General features: G+C 37.1%; 1 protein-coding gene across 1 annotated transcript in view; it reads left to right on the top strand.

Moving 5' to 3' along the window:
• GPR158 (G protein-coupled receptor 158) overlaps positions 1–17037 on the top strand; it is a gene marked incomplete at both ends in the record, with an annotated part of 322105 nt that overhangs the window by 217171 nt on the left and 87897 nt on the right. Inside the window, one exon of the mRNA XM_082833639.1 lies at positions 5090–5158. Within this exon, the coding sequence (XP_082689765.1) occupies positions 5090–5158 (69 nt within the window). The remainder of the gene's footprint in view (positions 1–5089; positions 5159–17037) is intronic.

The following is a 17037-nucleotide window of genomic DNA, read 5'->3' on the forward strand; positions in this document are numbered from 1 at the left end:
GCCCATGTGTTCATTCCACAAATTTATAATTCTCTGAGTTATTTATACTTCACTTTGGGAATCTCTATCCTGACCATATTCTGCTTTTTTATACCTTTTTTACTGCTGAGAATTCTTCTGAAAACCTGTTACTGATTTTTAACTAACCACAGTTTGAGCAATTGTTCCTTGACACATTTTTCTAAATCTGATTGGTTTTTCAGTGTGTCATCACAGATCATCTCTAGACAAACTGATTTCATGTAGTCTGTCAAACTGGATGAGTCTGTTCTCATCCCTTTATATAATTGTAAATAAAATTATTGAAAATAGTATCCTCTTACCTCTCAATGTCAGGATTCTTTTCAGGACATCTTGCCTCCAATATATTGTTGTGTAATTATTTCATCAGGTGGTTGTCGGGTTTCATTTGTAATCTCTCTGTCCATGGTTTTCTCTACAGAAATAGAAGAATTAAAAGAAAAAGTGCAGCTCATGAGAATGTTCTGCCAGAACGGCAAATTCTTTTCGTAAATGCTGTAGAGTTACAGAGTCCTGGTTTGTCATCCAAACCTACGCTAGTTCACTCTTTTCAGAATCTGATTCTCTTGCTTTCGTATATTTTCATCGTACATGCTGAGATCCAGCTGTATAAAAATGTCTTCAGGCTCAGAGGTTCCTTTTGTAATAGAAAGAAACTTTAATTGCTGCAAGGCTGAAGATATCAGCTGTGTTCAAAAATAGCTACACTGTTTTAGCAAAATATACATTAATTTCCCCAGTGGTGAAAAATGTTTAAAAAATATAAATGAAGTAGTTAGTCCCTATAGGATCAAGGAAATAATGACAAACTATTTTAATTATGTTTAGAAGTTCAGACTTTAGCGTTCTTATCATCTTATTACTTCCGGTAAGTTAGCTTCCTTTAGGTGCTTCCATCCTAGGCAAATCCTAGGCAAATTGTGACAAGCTGTGCTTCATCTTATGCCTCTGTACTTTACATCTGGAGATAATGGAATTTAGATGCTGACTTTGACATAATTTTATAAAATTGGTGTAGTAAGATTAGCCCTTCTCTTTTGTCTACAGGTTTGATATCTGGCTGCTGTAATTACCTCGTAAGTCAGTTCTGAAAGTTTAAGAACCGGGGAAAGCGGGATGGAGTGGAGTGAGGTAGAATCTGCCCTCCTCTTGAGTAGAATCTGCTCTCCTCTTTTGTAAACTCTGGAATGATATTTATTAGGCTGTATGAGTCTAAGCCAGAGAATTAGGGTCAGTAGCTCCCCCAGGTTTATATTCACCTATAAGTGTCATACATGCATTGATCATTTTATGCATGTTGTCAGTACTGAATAAAATTTATTAAGTAGATATTAGTTAGGAAGGGCTTTGTTTAGAATTCTTTGCATATTGTGATACCTAATGGTGGAATTTTCTAATAGTTGAGTTGACACATCTTAGATGATTTTTCTTTAATTTTATTTATTTAATTATTAAAATGTATGTTACACAGCAGTATATGACTACATCTCCAAAGAAAGTAAAGTATTTCCAGATAAGTTGATCTATCCTCAAATCTACTTCTCCAGGAAATAAAATACATTGTTATCAGTTTGGTATATATCCTCCAGACCTGGATTTGATATTTTATATATATATATATATATATATACATACATACAGACACACACACACACAGAAAACATATGGTGTTGCTTTGTGTGTATGTGTTTTATATAAATAGTACCATACTTTGTATTGTTGATCATTTTTCAAGAAAGTTTTTCAAGGGTTTGCCAGTTTGCAGCTCTGGTTAAAAAGAGTTCCATACTACCATTTCTATCTCAGGCAAAACTGTGAAGGAGATGAAATTTTTTTCTTGGTCTCTATTATTTTGTGCATTATCTTTTTCGTCCATTTTTATTTTTCAATCCCTCCTCTCTCCTTTCTCATCCTATCACTTAGACCTTAAGGAAAGGATTCCTATCCTTCACTTTGAACGTAAGTCAGTGTATTACTTACAGCACGTATATTAATTGTTAGCACCAAGTACAAAATAGAACGCTTTGTTCCAGTTAAAAGAACTTCCAGTACCAATAAGACAATGTGGAGATGTTTTAGAGAGCATGAGATTTCTTCTTTGTCCCTGAAGTCCCACCTATTAGGTACCTGCTCATTCTGTGAGGCCATGAGCCAACTCAGCCCAAGCATATTTTGAAAGAAAATGCACAAATTTTGAACAGGGCTTACATTTGGTTATGGAACCATTTGTCGGAGTTCCAGTTTATAATTTGAAATCATGGGGCTCCTCTACTCAACCAGGAGGAAGGCAGTGAGGTATTAAGAGTTCAGCATGTCCAAATGAAAAGGAGACAGATTATTTGCTCTGAGAATATGTAACAGCATGTACCACTACAACTGTTTTTATGTGGTAGTGATGTTTGTAACATAGCTAAGAGCCCAGTGGCCCGAAACAAAGAACTTCTGTGTTCCCTACCACCAGGCTTTTGCTCCTCTGGGGTCATTTTGGACCCCAAACTTTAAAAAAATGTTCACAGCTACTTACATATACCTCTGTGGTTTTCAAATTCATGATCCTGCTGCTGTTTTCTACCTTAAGGAATGGATACCTACTTATTACATATCAGGCAAGATGCCAGCCATTTGTATATACTTTATATTTTATCAAAGATGTCAGGTTTAATAAGGCAAAGATGAGGATACCCATTTTACAGGTGAGGCCATTGAAGTTCAAGGTCGCCTAACTAAAGTGGTTGTTTCATAATTCAAACTGAGATGACGTTAACTGCAAAGTCTGTCTTTTCCATTAAGCCTTGCAACTTCTTTTTATATCCCTTGTTTTCAAACAATATTGCATAGACTTTTTTTTATAAGCAGTCTTGCATTATATTTTGGACTCACTCTAAATTAGTGTCATTTTGGAGAAAGTTTAAAAACTAAACTATGGAGTATTCATAATTAGGTATGAATGTAATTTGCCGTGTTGGAAATTCTGCCAGCCAAAACCCATTTAAAGTCTTGCTGATAGAAGTTTTCTTTTCACTAAGAGCATCTGCTAGCTAAAATAATGACCAAAAGGGAGAAGCCACTCGAATAATCAAGCCTGTTCACTGACTAAACTTGTTTCTCTGTTCAGAAATTCTTAGATTAATGAAGACCCTGAGTTGTTTTGACGGATTACACAAAGTATTCCTCTGTGTCCTCCCAGTGTTTTCGAGAGGAATTAGAATTTTCCCTGGCTGTCCAGTTATCTGACACTTTTTTTGTTTTTAATGTAATGGACTTGTGGTTTAGCATTTCACTGCCTTTTTGTGGTTGCAAAATTAATTGAACTACTTAAAAGTATTTCCCTGTTAAGATATCCTATTTACATCAGGTGTTAATTTGTGTATACATTTTACGTTGCATTGAGTGAAAACACAGGTGTTCTAGAACGACCTGTTTTTGTGTTTGTATTCTTAACCGATATGTTTACTCTATATTGATATTTGAACTCATCAAAGCAAAATTTATTATTCTAAATAAGATTGATAGTTTGGTCTTTCATTTCTTGTCACAGCTCTAAGCATTTTGCTTTGGGAAGAGAATACTATTTTGAGTCTAACAAAATATCTTAAGATTATTGAATATATTTATGCTTAGCAAACTTTAAATAATCAGGAAGCTTATTTGAAAATCAACTTATTCTTTTGAATTAATAATTTAGGCATTTCATAAAGTGAGATACCTCTGTTTTTAAATGTGATTTATGTTATTTAAATAGTGAAGCTCTGTTACTGAGTTTTGGGAACGATCTTTTGACATGATGCGAGATGTACCACTGATTTGCTAAGACTTGTACGTATTTTTGTTTTATCCACTGAAACTATTGCTCAGGTATTTGTGAAATGGCTTAGGGATAGCATTCAGAAATGCATTTGTGGAAGTCTCACCTCACACTAGTCAGAATGGCCATCATCAGAAAGTCTACAAGGAACAAATGCTGGAGAGGGTGTGGAGAAAAGGGAATCTTCCTACACTGTTGGTGGGAATATAAATTGATGCAGCCACTACGGAAAACAGTATCAAGGTTCCTTAAACTAAAAATAGAGCTACCACATGATCCAGCAATCCCACTTCTGGACATGTATCCAGAAAAGAAACTAATTAAAAAAGATATATGCACCCCAGTGTTTATAGGAGCGCTATTTACAATAGCCAAGACATGGAAACAACCCAAGTGCCCATCAACAGACAATTGGTTTAAGAAGATGTAGTATATATACAATGGAATACTACTCGACCATAAAAAAGATTGAAATGTTGCCATTTGCAGCAACATGGATGGACCTAGAGAATATCATACTAAGTGGCTTAAGTCATAGAAAGACAAATATATGATATTACTTATATGTGGAATCTAAAAAATAATACAAATGAATCTATATACAAAACAAACTCACAGATAGAAAACAAACTTATGGTTACCAAAGGGGGAAAGGGAGGAGGGGGAGAGATAAATTAGGAGTATGGAGTTAACAGGTACATACTACTACACATAAAATAGATAAGCAGCAAGGATTTACTGTGTAACACAGGGAACTATAGTTACTATCTTGTAATAACCTGTAATGGAAAATCTGAAAATATATGTAACTGAATCACTTTGCTGTACACCTGAAACTAACAATATTGTAAATCACCTATACTTCAATTAAAAAATCAAATTAAAAGAATATCCTTTTTGAAAAAAAAAAGAAATGCATTTGTGGCTGATGTTTCAGCAATACAGGCAAGACTTTCTGTGTCTGTGAATTTCTTAGATTGGAAGGATCTTCTAAATAGTGTTCTCAGTTCAGTGATTCAAATTTTAGACAACAAAATTCTGTGAAGCCACTGGCAATATCATTAAGTCTACCACCATCTTTATAGTCAGTCTTATTGCATGTTTCAGTTAAGTCCACCGGTCTGAAATATAAGCCAATTTCTGGTTATTTCCCCCCACCAAAGAATGTTGTTCTGCTTGAGGCATTGTCACAAGAGCTTAAATTCTTCCATGCCTAGAAATGTCAACTTACATTGACATTTTAATTTTTGTTGTTGTTTTTAGAGCATCAGGGCATCGGGCCTTATCCTGTTGGAAACAATCCTTTTTGGGTCTCTGCTTCTCTACTTTCCAGTAAGTAACATATTTTTATAATTGCATGTTTAAAATAGCCATTTTATTTTGCTATATACGTATACTATATTATATATACTATGTACTATATGTATATATGCTTATATATATTTCTATATCTGTATGCAAGTTTGTATACCTATATCTATATTGTATAAAATGTAGATGTAGATATATGGTAGATATATAAACAAGGGCTTTACAGATATTTAAATCCTGGCTCTTACCTATTGGGTGACCTTAGACAAGCTGATTAGCATTTCTAAACTAACCTTGGTTGCCTCTTGTAAAATGGAGCTAATTATTCTTTTCTTCCCAAATTTGTGAGAAGTGTTAACTGCTTAAGTGAGCTCACATATGAAAGGCATGCTTGGTATGTACATATAAACACTGGTTTCCTTCTTCTTCCCCCTCTACCTGAATCAGAACCATGAGACACACCAAGTAGTTAATGCTGAAAATTTCCAAATGGTCACGTAGACAAATAAGCAGAATAAATGTGTGTGTGGTACTATTGGTGTGGAGAATCATAACAGACCTTCCTGTCGCACTAGTTACATATCTGTAACCAGAAGATAAGTACTGATTCTACTAATTCAATTCAACCGCTTGTATTCAGCAGTTCTTGTGTGTTAAGCACGTTGCTAATCTGGGAGTACTCTGTAAGTGAGAGAAACTTGCTTTCTCTTCTCAAGAAGGTTACAGCTTAGAAGAGGAGATGAGGAAGTACAGGTAATTATAATATAATGTGACAAAAGTTAGGAAGAGTAGAAGAGCAGGATGCTGTGGAGGCACTTAGGAGAGACGCCTAACCAAGTCTGGGGAATAAAATATCACTTGACCAAGATCTGAAAGGTGAATAGATGTTAGAGAAGGAAGAGGTAGGCCTCCCAGGGCGCCACATTCTCTTTGGTTTTCCCCTTACCTCACTAACTGCTCCATTTCAGCCTTCTTTGCTGATTCTTAATCTTCTTTCCCACTTTTTACTACTTGAGTGTCTCAGGACTAGTCCTTGTAGCTTTGCTTAGTCTACATTCTCCCTTGGGATCTCGTCCAGCCTCAGAAGCTTTAAATGTTGTTGAATTGACAATGACTCCTTACTTTATATCTCCAGCCTAGACTTTTCCCCTAAGCTCCAAACTCATTTTCAACTGCTTACCTGACAACTCCATTGGAAGGTCCAGTAGAATTCCCTGTCATGTTCCTAACTGAGATACTGACCTCCCGAAGTCAGCCCGTCTCTCTGTCTCCATTGACGGCGACTGCAGCCTTCTGGTTACTCAGGCCCCACACCTGGGAGTCATCCTTAACAACTCTCTTTCTCTCACACCCATCAGAAAACCTTCAAAACATAGCAAAGATCCAGCCACTCCCCACCAGTTCACTGTTAACTGCCCTAGCCTAAACCACAGTCACTGTCTTCTGAGTTATTGCTGCATTCTCTTCCTCCATGCTTACCCCCTACGATCTATCTTCAAAATATCAACCAGTTTGAATGCCAAAGTTAGACCATGGCATTCCTCTCCTCAAAACTCTGAAAACGTTTCTCATTTTACTTACGGTAAAAGCCAGAATCCTTAGGATGGCCTTCAAGGCCCGACATGATTTGGATCCTGCGCCTGCATTACTTCATTTTCTGATCATCTTTCCTGACTCACTGTTTACAAGCGTTCTTAATCTACCCAGGTTTTCTACTTCTTCAATTACATTTTATATTTCTCCTTAAGATAGAAATGTGTTTAGGTATAATCATTTTTAATTTTCCATACAATTATCCATATTACTTAAGTTTTCTAATTTACTAGCATAGAGTTATACACAGTAATTAATAATAGAAGCGGTATAATAATACAAAGACTGTTTATTATGCCTGGTACTGTTCCTGTATAAATGGCATGTTGTACATTGTAACATTTAATCTTCCTGGTTGAACTACCAGGCAGGTATTTAACCAAAGTCATAGAATCACCCAGTTACAACGTGAAAGCCTGAAATGACTTCAGTAATCTGAGTAATAATCTTAATCATCTGAATATCTTCTCTTGCTCTGCCATCATCTTTTTCATGAACCTCTGCTATTTTAAAATATATTTTCTACCCAGTAGCCAGAGGGGTATTTTAAAATATCAAATATAACCTCTCACCACTTCTATACCTTCTCAGTGTTCTTAGAATAAAGATCAAAACCCTGACATGGTTTATGTTATGTAAGTGTGGTCCTTACCCCACCCTTTCCCCCCAGCCTCATCCAATACTACTTTTCTCTTCACTTTCTGCATCTACCTACCCTGACCTTCTTTCAGTTTTTAAATGAAACAGGATCTCTCTCATGGTAGGTATAATAATGGCTCCCCAGAGATGTCCACAGTCCTAATTCCTGGAACCTGTGAATACGTTACCTTATATGGAAAAGGGAACTTGGCAGATGTGATTAAATTAAGGACTTCAAAATAAGGAGATTATTCTGGATTATCTGAATGGCCCAAGTTTCCTAAGTGAAAAAGAGAAACAGAAAAGAGAGAGTCAGAGAGACAGCATCATGAAAAATATTGGACTGGCTACTGCTGGCTTTGAAGATGGAGGAAGGGGCCACAAGCCAAGGAATGCAGGCGCCTCTAGGAGCTGGAAATGGTGAGGGAACAGACTCTCCCCTTGATTTTAGTTCCATAAGACCCATCTTGGACTTCTTACTCCCAGAACTGTAAGATAATAAATCTGTGCTATTTTAAGCCACTAAATTTGTGCTATATTACAGCATTAACAGGAAACTAATGTGCCTCTTCTCATAGGACCTTTTTGCATGCTTTGCTTCAGTTTTGAAGAATCCTCCTCTCTTCTTTCCCCCCATTCCCATCTCACCAATTCTTCTGCCTATTAACAACTAGTCATCCTTTAGATTTCTACTTAAATATCACTTTTTCAGGAAAGTTTTCCTTGACCGCAAACTAAGTCAAATTCCTTATAATAACTTCTCATGGAATCCCTTTCTTAACCACACCTATCTCTAAGTATGCATTCAAAAGTGCAATTATTTGGTTAGTGTCACTCTCCCACACAGACTCTAGTTCAGGGGGAGCAATGGCCTGTTTCTGTGTGGCTCACTATTGTACCTGCAGCACTTAGCCCAGTACCTGTCACCATAGTTGAAGCACAGTAAATATGCAGTGAATGAATGAATGAGGTTACATTTGGATGCATTTAGAACTGTATCCTAAACTAGTGGCTATTGTCCTATTGAAATAACCTCCAAAGAATCTGCTGGATTGTGGAAGACCAAGAATGATAGTCCTATTCATACTACTTTATTTAGTGCGTACAGCTAGGCATTAAAACACTTTTTAATGTTATTTTTAGATGTTAGCAAATTTGGGTTTATTTTTTACTTATTCAAATCAAGTGGCCATAATAAGGAGCATGGCCTAAAAGCTATAGAATTTTAAAGCCTCATAAACAGAAGAAGTAGTCTAGAAAAGAAGGATGTTTGAAAGAATAGTAAATGTTAGGCTGCTAAATGTTCAAAGCAGTTATTAGAGACCCTTTCATTGACTGGGATCCAGTCTTGAAAGTCACCTAATGGACCTATACTTGTGATGATATCAAGTACAAAGAAAAAGAGGAGAGAGAAATGGAAATTTAAAAAGAATAAAAGACAACACTTCTGCTTGACAATTCTATTGTGCCTGGGAGGAAAAAAACAGAAAAGAAGACTTACCAAAGCAATTCTGTCCAACAGGAACATAAGGATGCCTCATCATGTTGACTTCATGTTTAACTAGCTGTCTAGTTCATCTTTCATAACAGAAATTCTTTCTGCAACTGCTTGAAATATTAATGTGTAGCTCTCAATTTCATGCCGCATACCTTGGTTTTTAAATAAGTTAGTGTTCATGCTCTGATGGCAGAAAGGGCCAAATTATTTAATGAAGATTTGGATGTAGCATAAGATACAGGAGGAGAAAAGACATTAAAATATATTATTTATTGAGTATGGAAAGGGAAGTAATTTTATTTTAGGTGAGAGAATGGAAGATGATGTCTCAGAAATTGATAATAAAATCTTTGGCTACATAGGGAATGTTTAGGCACATGGGTGTATGTGCAAGAGCATTCTTGGCAAGAAGAATAACTTGGTCATTAGACCAGAGCTCATTGGCTTCCTTGGGTGTTGCAGAGTGAAGTTTATGACTTTGGGCTAGAGTTTTTGCTATAAGGAGGACCTCTATAATAAATGATAAAGGTGATTAAGTAAACCTAATATAGCCAAATGATCTAATTATTTGATGGTGTAAATGTGACCTATATTTATCTGTTAAATATTAATATCTTACTACTTTCTCTGTTCCTTGTGTGGCCTGTACCGGAATTGCTCATAAAATTTTTACTTGGGGTTGCAGTTGTTTTAAACAGTGTTCTTGAGCAAAGTAGAATTGTTTTTCGGGCTGGGTAACTCCATGGAAGGACGCTTTGAGGAGATTCACTGTTCTACTGAGTTGTTATGCAGTGAGCCTTTTCTTCTTTTTATGCCGCATGTTGTTGTACAGATTTGCAAGAATTAAGGTTATTTTTGCCTTTTCTAAGCAATCTTAGACTACAGACGATTTCATAACAATGCTTATATTGGAAAGTCCAAATTAGAGATTATCATCATTGTCTAGATAAGGACAAACTGAAATCTGACTAAATTTAGCATTGTTATAATTGGGTAGCAGAGAGCTGAAGCTTTTAAAACATTTTCTTACAGATTCTCAAAAGAGACTCATGATTTGAAGTCCACACATTTGTGAACAAACGATTAGTCCTCATAATCACCTAAAACAACTTTCATACAATTTATAAAAGAAAGAAAAAAAGAGCTTTAAAAAAATCAACTAAAGTATATTTTTCTTGCTAAATCACATAAAATGACATATTGTGGGTTAATAAAACATATTAAGTAATATGGAGTCTAGAAGTTTATTTCTAGCTTGACCAAACCACCGGTTTCAGCTAATAAAGTAAATTTTTTCCCTTTAATCTTCGTTCTCTATTTGATTGATGGATGTGCCCTTCTATACAGCACACCAGTACATGTATAAATATGGTACTTATTTTCATGTTGTTCCCCCCACCCCAGCCCACCCCAAGTCTTATAAAAAAAAGAGCTGCAAAATATTAGTACTGGAAGGGACATCAGACATAACTTAGTCTTGATTCAACCTCTGTTTTGCAAATGAAGGAAGAGAGGCTGAGAGAAATTTCAGCTCCTCCAACTTTCCTCAGCGAGGTGATGAGAAAGGCAGGACTAGATTCTAGTCTGTGGTTTCCTGGTCCAGCACTCTCTTCACCCTAGGACAGTACTTCTGATGGAGGGGATGGATGTGAGATGCAGATGGCATTAAACTGCATCATCAGGGAGGCTCGTGTTCTACCCCTTCATCAGTCACTTTTCCTCATTAGGCCTCCAAGGAAATAAAAGGCACAGAGGATAAAACAGGGAACCAATCTGAAATAGCTTTAGGTTTGGCACTAAGGAGTTTGATGTAAAACTTCTGTGAGCTCAGGTGGACCGTGCTGTTGAGCTATGTGACGTTTCTGATATTCAATTGTTTTACCTACAAAAATAGAAATTTTGTCTTTCAAACGTAATAAACAATTCCATTGGACCATGTCAGGTTAGTTTCAGTGCCACAGAACCTCACTCAGTTAAGAGGCTGCTTTCTCTATGGTCACCCCAAAGCCTAAAACTAAAACCTGGACTCTTTTACTCCAGTGTAGAGCATGTGCAGCCTCCAGAAGCAGAGGAAAAACCGGGAGCATGTTGCTTCCACGCGTAGAGCTTAAAGGGCGGGAAATAAAGGAGAGAGAGTTGAAAGTGGGGAGGGAGGGTGAGAATCAGACCCTGAGAATATAGTTGAAGCAGCCAAGTTTTTAATCCGTTTGTCTTATTTTTTATTTTGATGCTCAAATTAACCCAGAATTGGCCAGTGAGAGTCCCTTCAAGCTGGCTCCTGCCTTCTTTGGATATGATTTTGCCATTCTTTGAGCACTTCCCTCCTTTCTATTTCAACAGAAAGTACTTTCCCTACCCCAGCCCTGGAATCAGCCTTTTCTCCAAGGAGTTCTGGTGCTTTTTAGGGGGAAATGGTAGCAATTCAGTTCTGAGACAGATTCACTTCCATTGTGACAAACGTAGGGCAGAAAGTTCCCAGTTTTACAACTAGGCCAATGTTACAACTAGGCCAGTGTTTCTGGACCCTCAGTTACCTAGGAGATTTTGTAAGGAGATTTCTCCTCAACTCTAAGATTCTATCCTTAAGACTTAAGATTCTATCCTTTAAACTGATCTAGACTACATCTTACTCAGTGCCATTTAGATCATTTGGCTTGGTACCAGAGCCAAAGGGAAAAAGGAAATTGGAAGGAAAGTTACGATCACGAGCACAGCAACACTGTCAGAGAAAACAATAGCATGGGGATGGCTGTTTCATGCCGAGATAGCTCAAAGCCTGTGGGGATAGAAGACTCTTAATCCACAAACAGCTAGAGGATTTCAAGAATAATGGCTAAAATATTGAAATCAAAAGATGTCAGAGAACTAGACCGCCTCTTCGGGGGAGTTGGAAGCATGTGGTGCCAAGTCACTTTGTTCTCTTCTCTAGTGTAGTTTAGAGGAATAGAAGGAATGGCTGTAAATGCCCTGGGGTTCTGTGCAGTTCCACTTCTCCCCTCCTTCCTGTGCTCCTCTCCCCTACCAGCCTCCAGACAGAAGTCTGATTTGATGGGTAGGGGCAGTGGTTGCCTACAGGCAAAGGCACGGAGGCTATCCAGTGTGAGTATTCTAGGGCATTTGGTGAAGAGTCTTGGGTCAGCGATGTGTCAGGAAGTAACTAATAATCTTCTTTTAGCTGAAAGACTTTTAATAAACCGAGCCTTAAAGAGTTGAGAATTGGACCCTTAGTTTGTCAGTGAAAAACAGCAGTTTTCATCTTTACTAAAATAAGTACCAATTCGACTATATGCCTTTTAAAAATACTTTGTTGTTTTTGTGAAATATAATAATTTGTTATTTACAAACTAGGACAAAATGGAAAAATACAAGGAAAAGATCAACAAAAAGTTGTTATTATCCAGAAATAATCATTGTATACATTTGATCATTTTAGACATCTGTATATGCACATATATAAATTGAAATAGAAAATGGATGGATGGTGGAAATTGAGACACAGATAAGATTACGCTGAGGTTTTTTTAACAAAAATTTTAATTGTAATCTTTATTATTTTAATTAAAAAAACTGAGGTGAAACAAGTTACTACTGATGTTTAGATAAATGAATCTTCACAACAAGGATTATTAATTCTAAAAGATCTTTCTAAAGTTAAATTGGGTTAATTTTTTTTTTTCTTAGCTGTGTGTTTCAACTTTAGATAGTATCACTTGAATTCAGCTGACAGCCAAGAAATTGAACTCAGTTTCTTTCGCCCCGTCCTCCCACTCTTTGAGTTTTGTTAGTTAATAATTTTGAATTGTTAATGTTTATAGTATGCAATTCTGGAACTATAATTCACATAGTTGTTCAATCTTAGGTCTATATTTAATGTCTTCTGCTAATCTTTGTAACCTGACTTCTTCAATCCTCAGTTCTTTATTTTGATTTGTCCCTTGGTTTTCATGCAGGAGTATTGAGTTCTGTAGTTCTTGAGTTCTTACATGCTTGAGAATCTCCACCCATTGTCCTTAAACATGAAGAATAAATTCCCTGGTTATAAAAAATTCAAGACACTTCCTATTGCTCAGAATTTTGTCTTTTGTCTGACTATTTCCAGATCTTGAAATAGCCTGATTTCTCCCTCCAATGGATGACTTGATATTTCTGCCTTGATGCCAATAAGTCATTCTTTAGTCTTGCAATTAAATGATCAAACTAGGAGTTACCTTGAAATTTATCATCCTGTTATTTTTTTTTTCTCGGATCATGGTATTTCTTTTCAATATATAGATGTAAGGCCACTGTAATTCTTGGAATGGTTTTAAATTATATTTTTAATTTTTTGTTTCTTCTTCAGGAACTTGAATTATGTATACATTGGATTTTCTTTTCCTTCTGTATCTATGTTTCTAGTCATTAGTGTATCTTTGTCCTTTTCTATTTTGTTTTGTGTGTTTCCCTCAAGATTCCATGATCTTCACACTATTCTCAATTGTGTTTGTTCTGCTTGAGTTGATTCCAATATTCCTTTAACCTCTCAAGTTTTTAATTTAATTTAATTTTCATTTTTACATTTCCCCCTTCCCCAGCATTTTTTGGAGTGATTTTATCTCTTTCTGTTTTTCTTTTCTCTTCTTTGATCTCTATTCTCTTTTTCTTTGAGCTTCTTTATCAGAGGAAATGTTTCCTGTAATTTTTTTGAGGCTATGAGAATTATTTATTTGAACTTTCATCAGTTTTCTTGGGTAATGTCACTTCTGTTATCCATTCTTCATCTGCCTTTTCCATCCAGTATTTAAACAGAGTCTGTGCTGTTTCCTTTCTGATTTTTATTTCTTTTTCATTGGGATAATTCTTTTTTATTGTGGTAAAATATACATAAACTTACCATTTTAATAATTTTTAAATGTACATTTCAGTAACATTAAGTTCATTCACAGTGTTGTACAATCATCACTATCTATTTCTATAACTTTTTCATCATCCCAAATTAAAACTGTATCCATTACATAATAACTTCTCATTCCTCCTTCACCCCCAGCCCTTGGTAAACTCTTTTCTACTTTCTGTCTCTATGAATTTGCCTATTCTGGGTGCTTCACGTGAGTAGCATCATAACACTATTTGTCTTTTTGCGCCTGGCTTATTTCCCTAAGCATAATGTTCAGGGTCCATCCAGGTTATGGCATGTGTCATAATTTCATTTCTTTTTATAGCTGAATAATATTCCACTGTATGTATATACCACATTTTGTTTACCATTTGTCAGTTGGTGGACATTTGGGTTATTTTCGCTGTTTTGCCATTACACCTAAGCTGCTATGAATATTGGTGTACAAGTATCTGAGTCCCTACTTTCAGTTTTTTGGGTATAGGAGCAAAATTGCTGGATCCTGTGCTCATTTTCTGTTTACTTTTGAGGAACTGCCAAACCATTTTCCAAAGTGGCTATAGCAATTTACATTCCCACCAGCAATGCACGAATGTTCCAGTTTCTCCACATCACACTTTTTATTTTCTCTTGTTTATTTATTTATTTTTGCGGTACGCAGGCCTCTCACTGCTGTGGCCTCTCCCGTTGCGGAGCACAGGCTCCGGATGCGCAGGCTCAGCGGCCGTGGCTCATGGGCCCAGCCGTTCCGCAACATGTGGGATCTTCCCGGACCGGGGCACGAACCCGCGTCCCCTGCATCGGCAGGCGGACTCTCAACCGCTGCACCACCAGGGAAGCCCTCTCTTGTTTATTTTTAATAGTCATTTTAATGGGTATGAAGTGGTAGCTCATTGTGGTTTTGATTTGCTGCTTTTCATTTTTGAATGAAGCAGTTTTTTTCCAGCTGTTTTATAAAGAACTAGGTGGAGAGCAGCAGGAGGAATAGGTTGAGTGAAGCCACCTCTTCATTTTGAGATCACACAAAGCCCCATGGTTAGTCTGTATCATAATTTGGGGCTGCACCTTCTTCTTTCACCCCACTTTGGCTCTGGCTCTTTTCTGTGGCTAGTGTGCTGCTTAGGTCCATCAGCAAGGATGGCTTGTCTCCAAATCTGTCTCCAATCTGGGATGATGCTGTGTTTCTACAGGAAAATTTCCCAGTTCTCCTTTGGCCCTCTGTGCCCTAAGATTCATTCTCCAATGAACAGATTGCTTCCTGACTGAGCTCTGGATTAGGAATGTAACAGCTCTACATGTATTTCTTCATTTTGGTGCAACTTTAACTCTTGGGGCTTCTCTTTTCTCCCTTAGGGATTCTCATCTATCCTCATAGCTTAATATACTCTCCACATGCCAAAACCAAATAAATTTATATCTCCAGCCTAAATCTCTTTCCTGAATTCCAGACGTGTATGTGCACCTACCTATTCAACATCTCTACTTGGATGTCTGGTAGATATCACAGACTTAATACATCCAACACTTAATTCCTCATTTCATCACCACCACCAGACCTGTTCTACCAGCATAATGCCCCTTCCAGTTGGTAGCAGCTCCATCCATCCAGTTGCTCAAGACAGAAACCTTGGGTTTATCCTTGACTTCCCTTTATCTCTTGCATCCTGTATCAAGTTTATCATGAAATAATCCTGTTGGTTCTATCCTAAAAGCATATCCAGACCCAGCCATTTCCACTGTTAGCACCCTGGTCTGAGGCACCATCGTTGAGCATTAAATTATTGCAATGACCTTTCTAAACTAGCCTCCCAGCTCTCCACTCTTGTCCTCCTGTAGTCTGTTCTCAACACAGCAGCCAGAAATTTCTTTTTAAACCTAAGTCAGCTACTCCTGCTCAAAACCCCGCAATGGCTCCCTGTTTCATTCAGCATGAAACTTAAAAACTTAAAAGCCTGTGTAATCTGCTCACCTATCTCTTCCTCTTACTCTGGAAGCAGAGTAAGCGCTGGGCTCTTCCTTGTTCTCAGATAGGCCAGGCACACTCCCACCTTACTGACCTACACCAGCTACTCCCTTTGCCTGGAACACACTTCTTCGTCTTATCTATGTGACAACTGCCTCACTTCCTTCACAACTTTGCTGAAATACCTTCTCGGTGAAGTTCACCCTGTTGAGACCCTACTTTAAACTGCAGACTGCCTTGTTCCTCAGAGGACTTCTGATCACACTGGTAACATATATATATATTTTTTTGCATAGAATTTATCACTTTATATATAAGTTTTATTACTTTATTTCGTACATGTATATATATATATATATTTTTTTTTTTTAATTTTCTGTCTCCCTCCACTAGAATTTAAGTCCACTCCTGTATTTCAGCATCTGGAATAATGCCTGGAGCATAGTGGGTGGTCAACAAATATTTTTTGAATGAGTGAATATTTTTCAGACATTCTTTATTGATTAACATATGGAGTACAGCTCTTTCCGTGTATCATTAATGATGGATTTTCATACCTTTTAAAAGTTATTTTTTACATTTTTAGTTATAATCATATTTTTAATTATAAATCTTTCAAGAGCAGGACCATGTCTGTTGCATCTGTTTCCATCACAGCACATTAAAAATGTGTTGAATTTCAATATAATTCTAACTAAAGCCATTACACATATGCACATACATGTATATGAACGTATGGCTGTTTACATCTGTCTTTATCTTTGTGTCTCTCTGCTTCTAGATCACTGTCTTTATCTCTGATTTCCCTATGGGGAGGTGGAAAGGAATGTAGACCAACAATAAAGAGTCTTTACTTCTTGCTTACAAAGTCTTTCATGACCCGGCCCCTCTTTACCTCTTGGACCTCGTACTGTAGTGCACTCCACCTCTCTCACTCTGCCGCAACAATACTGGCCTCACTGCTCTTCCATGAGCAGGCCTGGCACGCACCCACCCTACAGCCTTGGCATTGGCTGTCTCCTCTTCCTGGAGCACTCTTAACCCACATATCTCTGTGGCGAACTCCTGCATCTTCTTTAAACCTTTGCTTAGATGTCAGCTCTTCCATGGAAGGAAGTTAAGGAACTCATTATTTTGGAATAAACAGGAAGAAGTTAAATAAAAAATTATGACATTAAAGTGAGAATAAACCACCCCAATTGCAGAGAATTACTAATGGGACCAAATGGAGACAGATTCAGTGATGATGTGGAGGCAGGGATGTCACAATTTGGCAGTAGACTAAGAACATAATAAATAATCCTGAGAATGCCTTCAAAGGAACAGATGAGAGG

This window comes from Leucopleurus acutus (assembly GCF_964270905.1).
Source record: "Leucopleurus acutus genome assembly, chromosome: 1".
NCBI classification, from domain to species: Eukaryota; Metazoa; Chordata; class Mammalia; order Artiodactyla; family Delphinidae; genus Leucopleurus; species Leucopleurus acutus.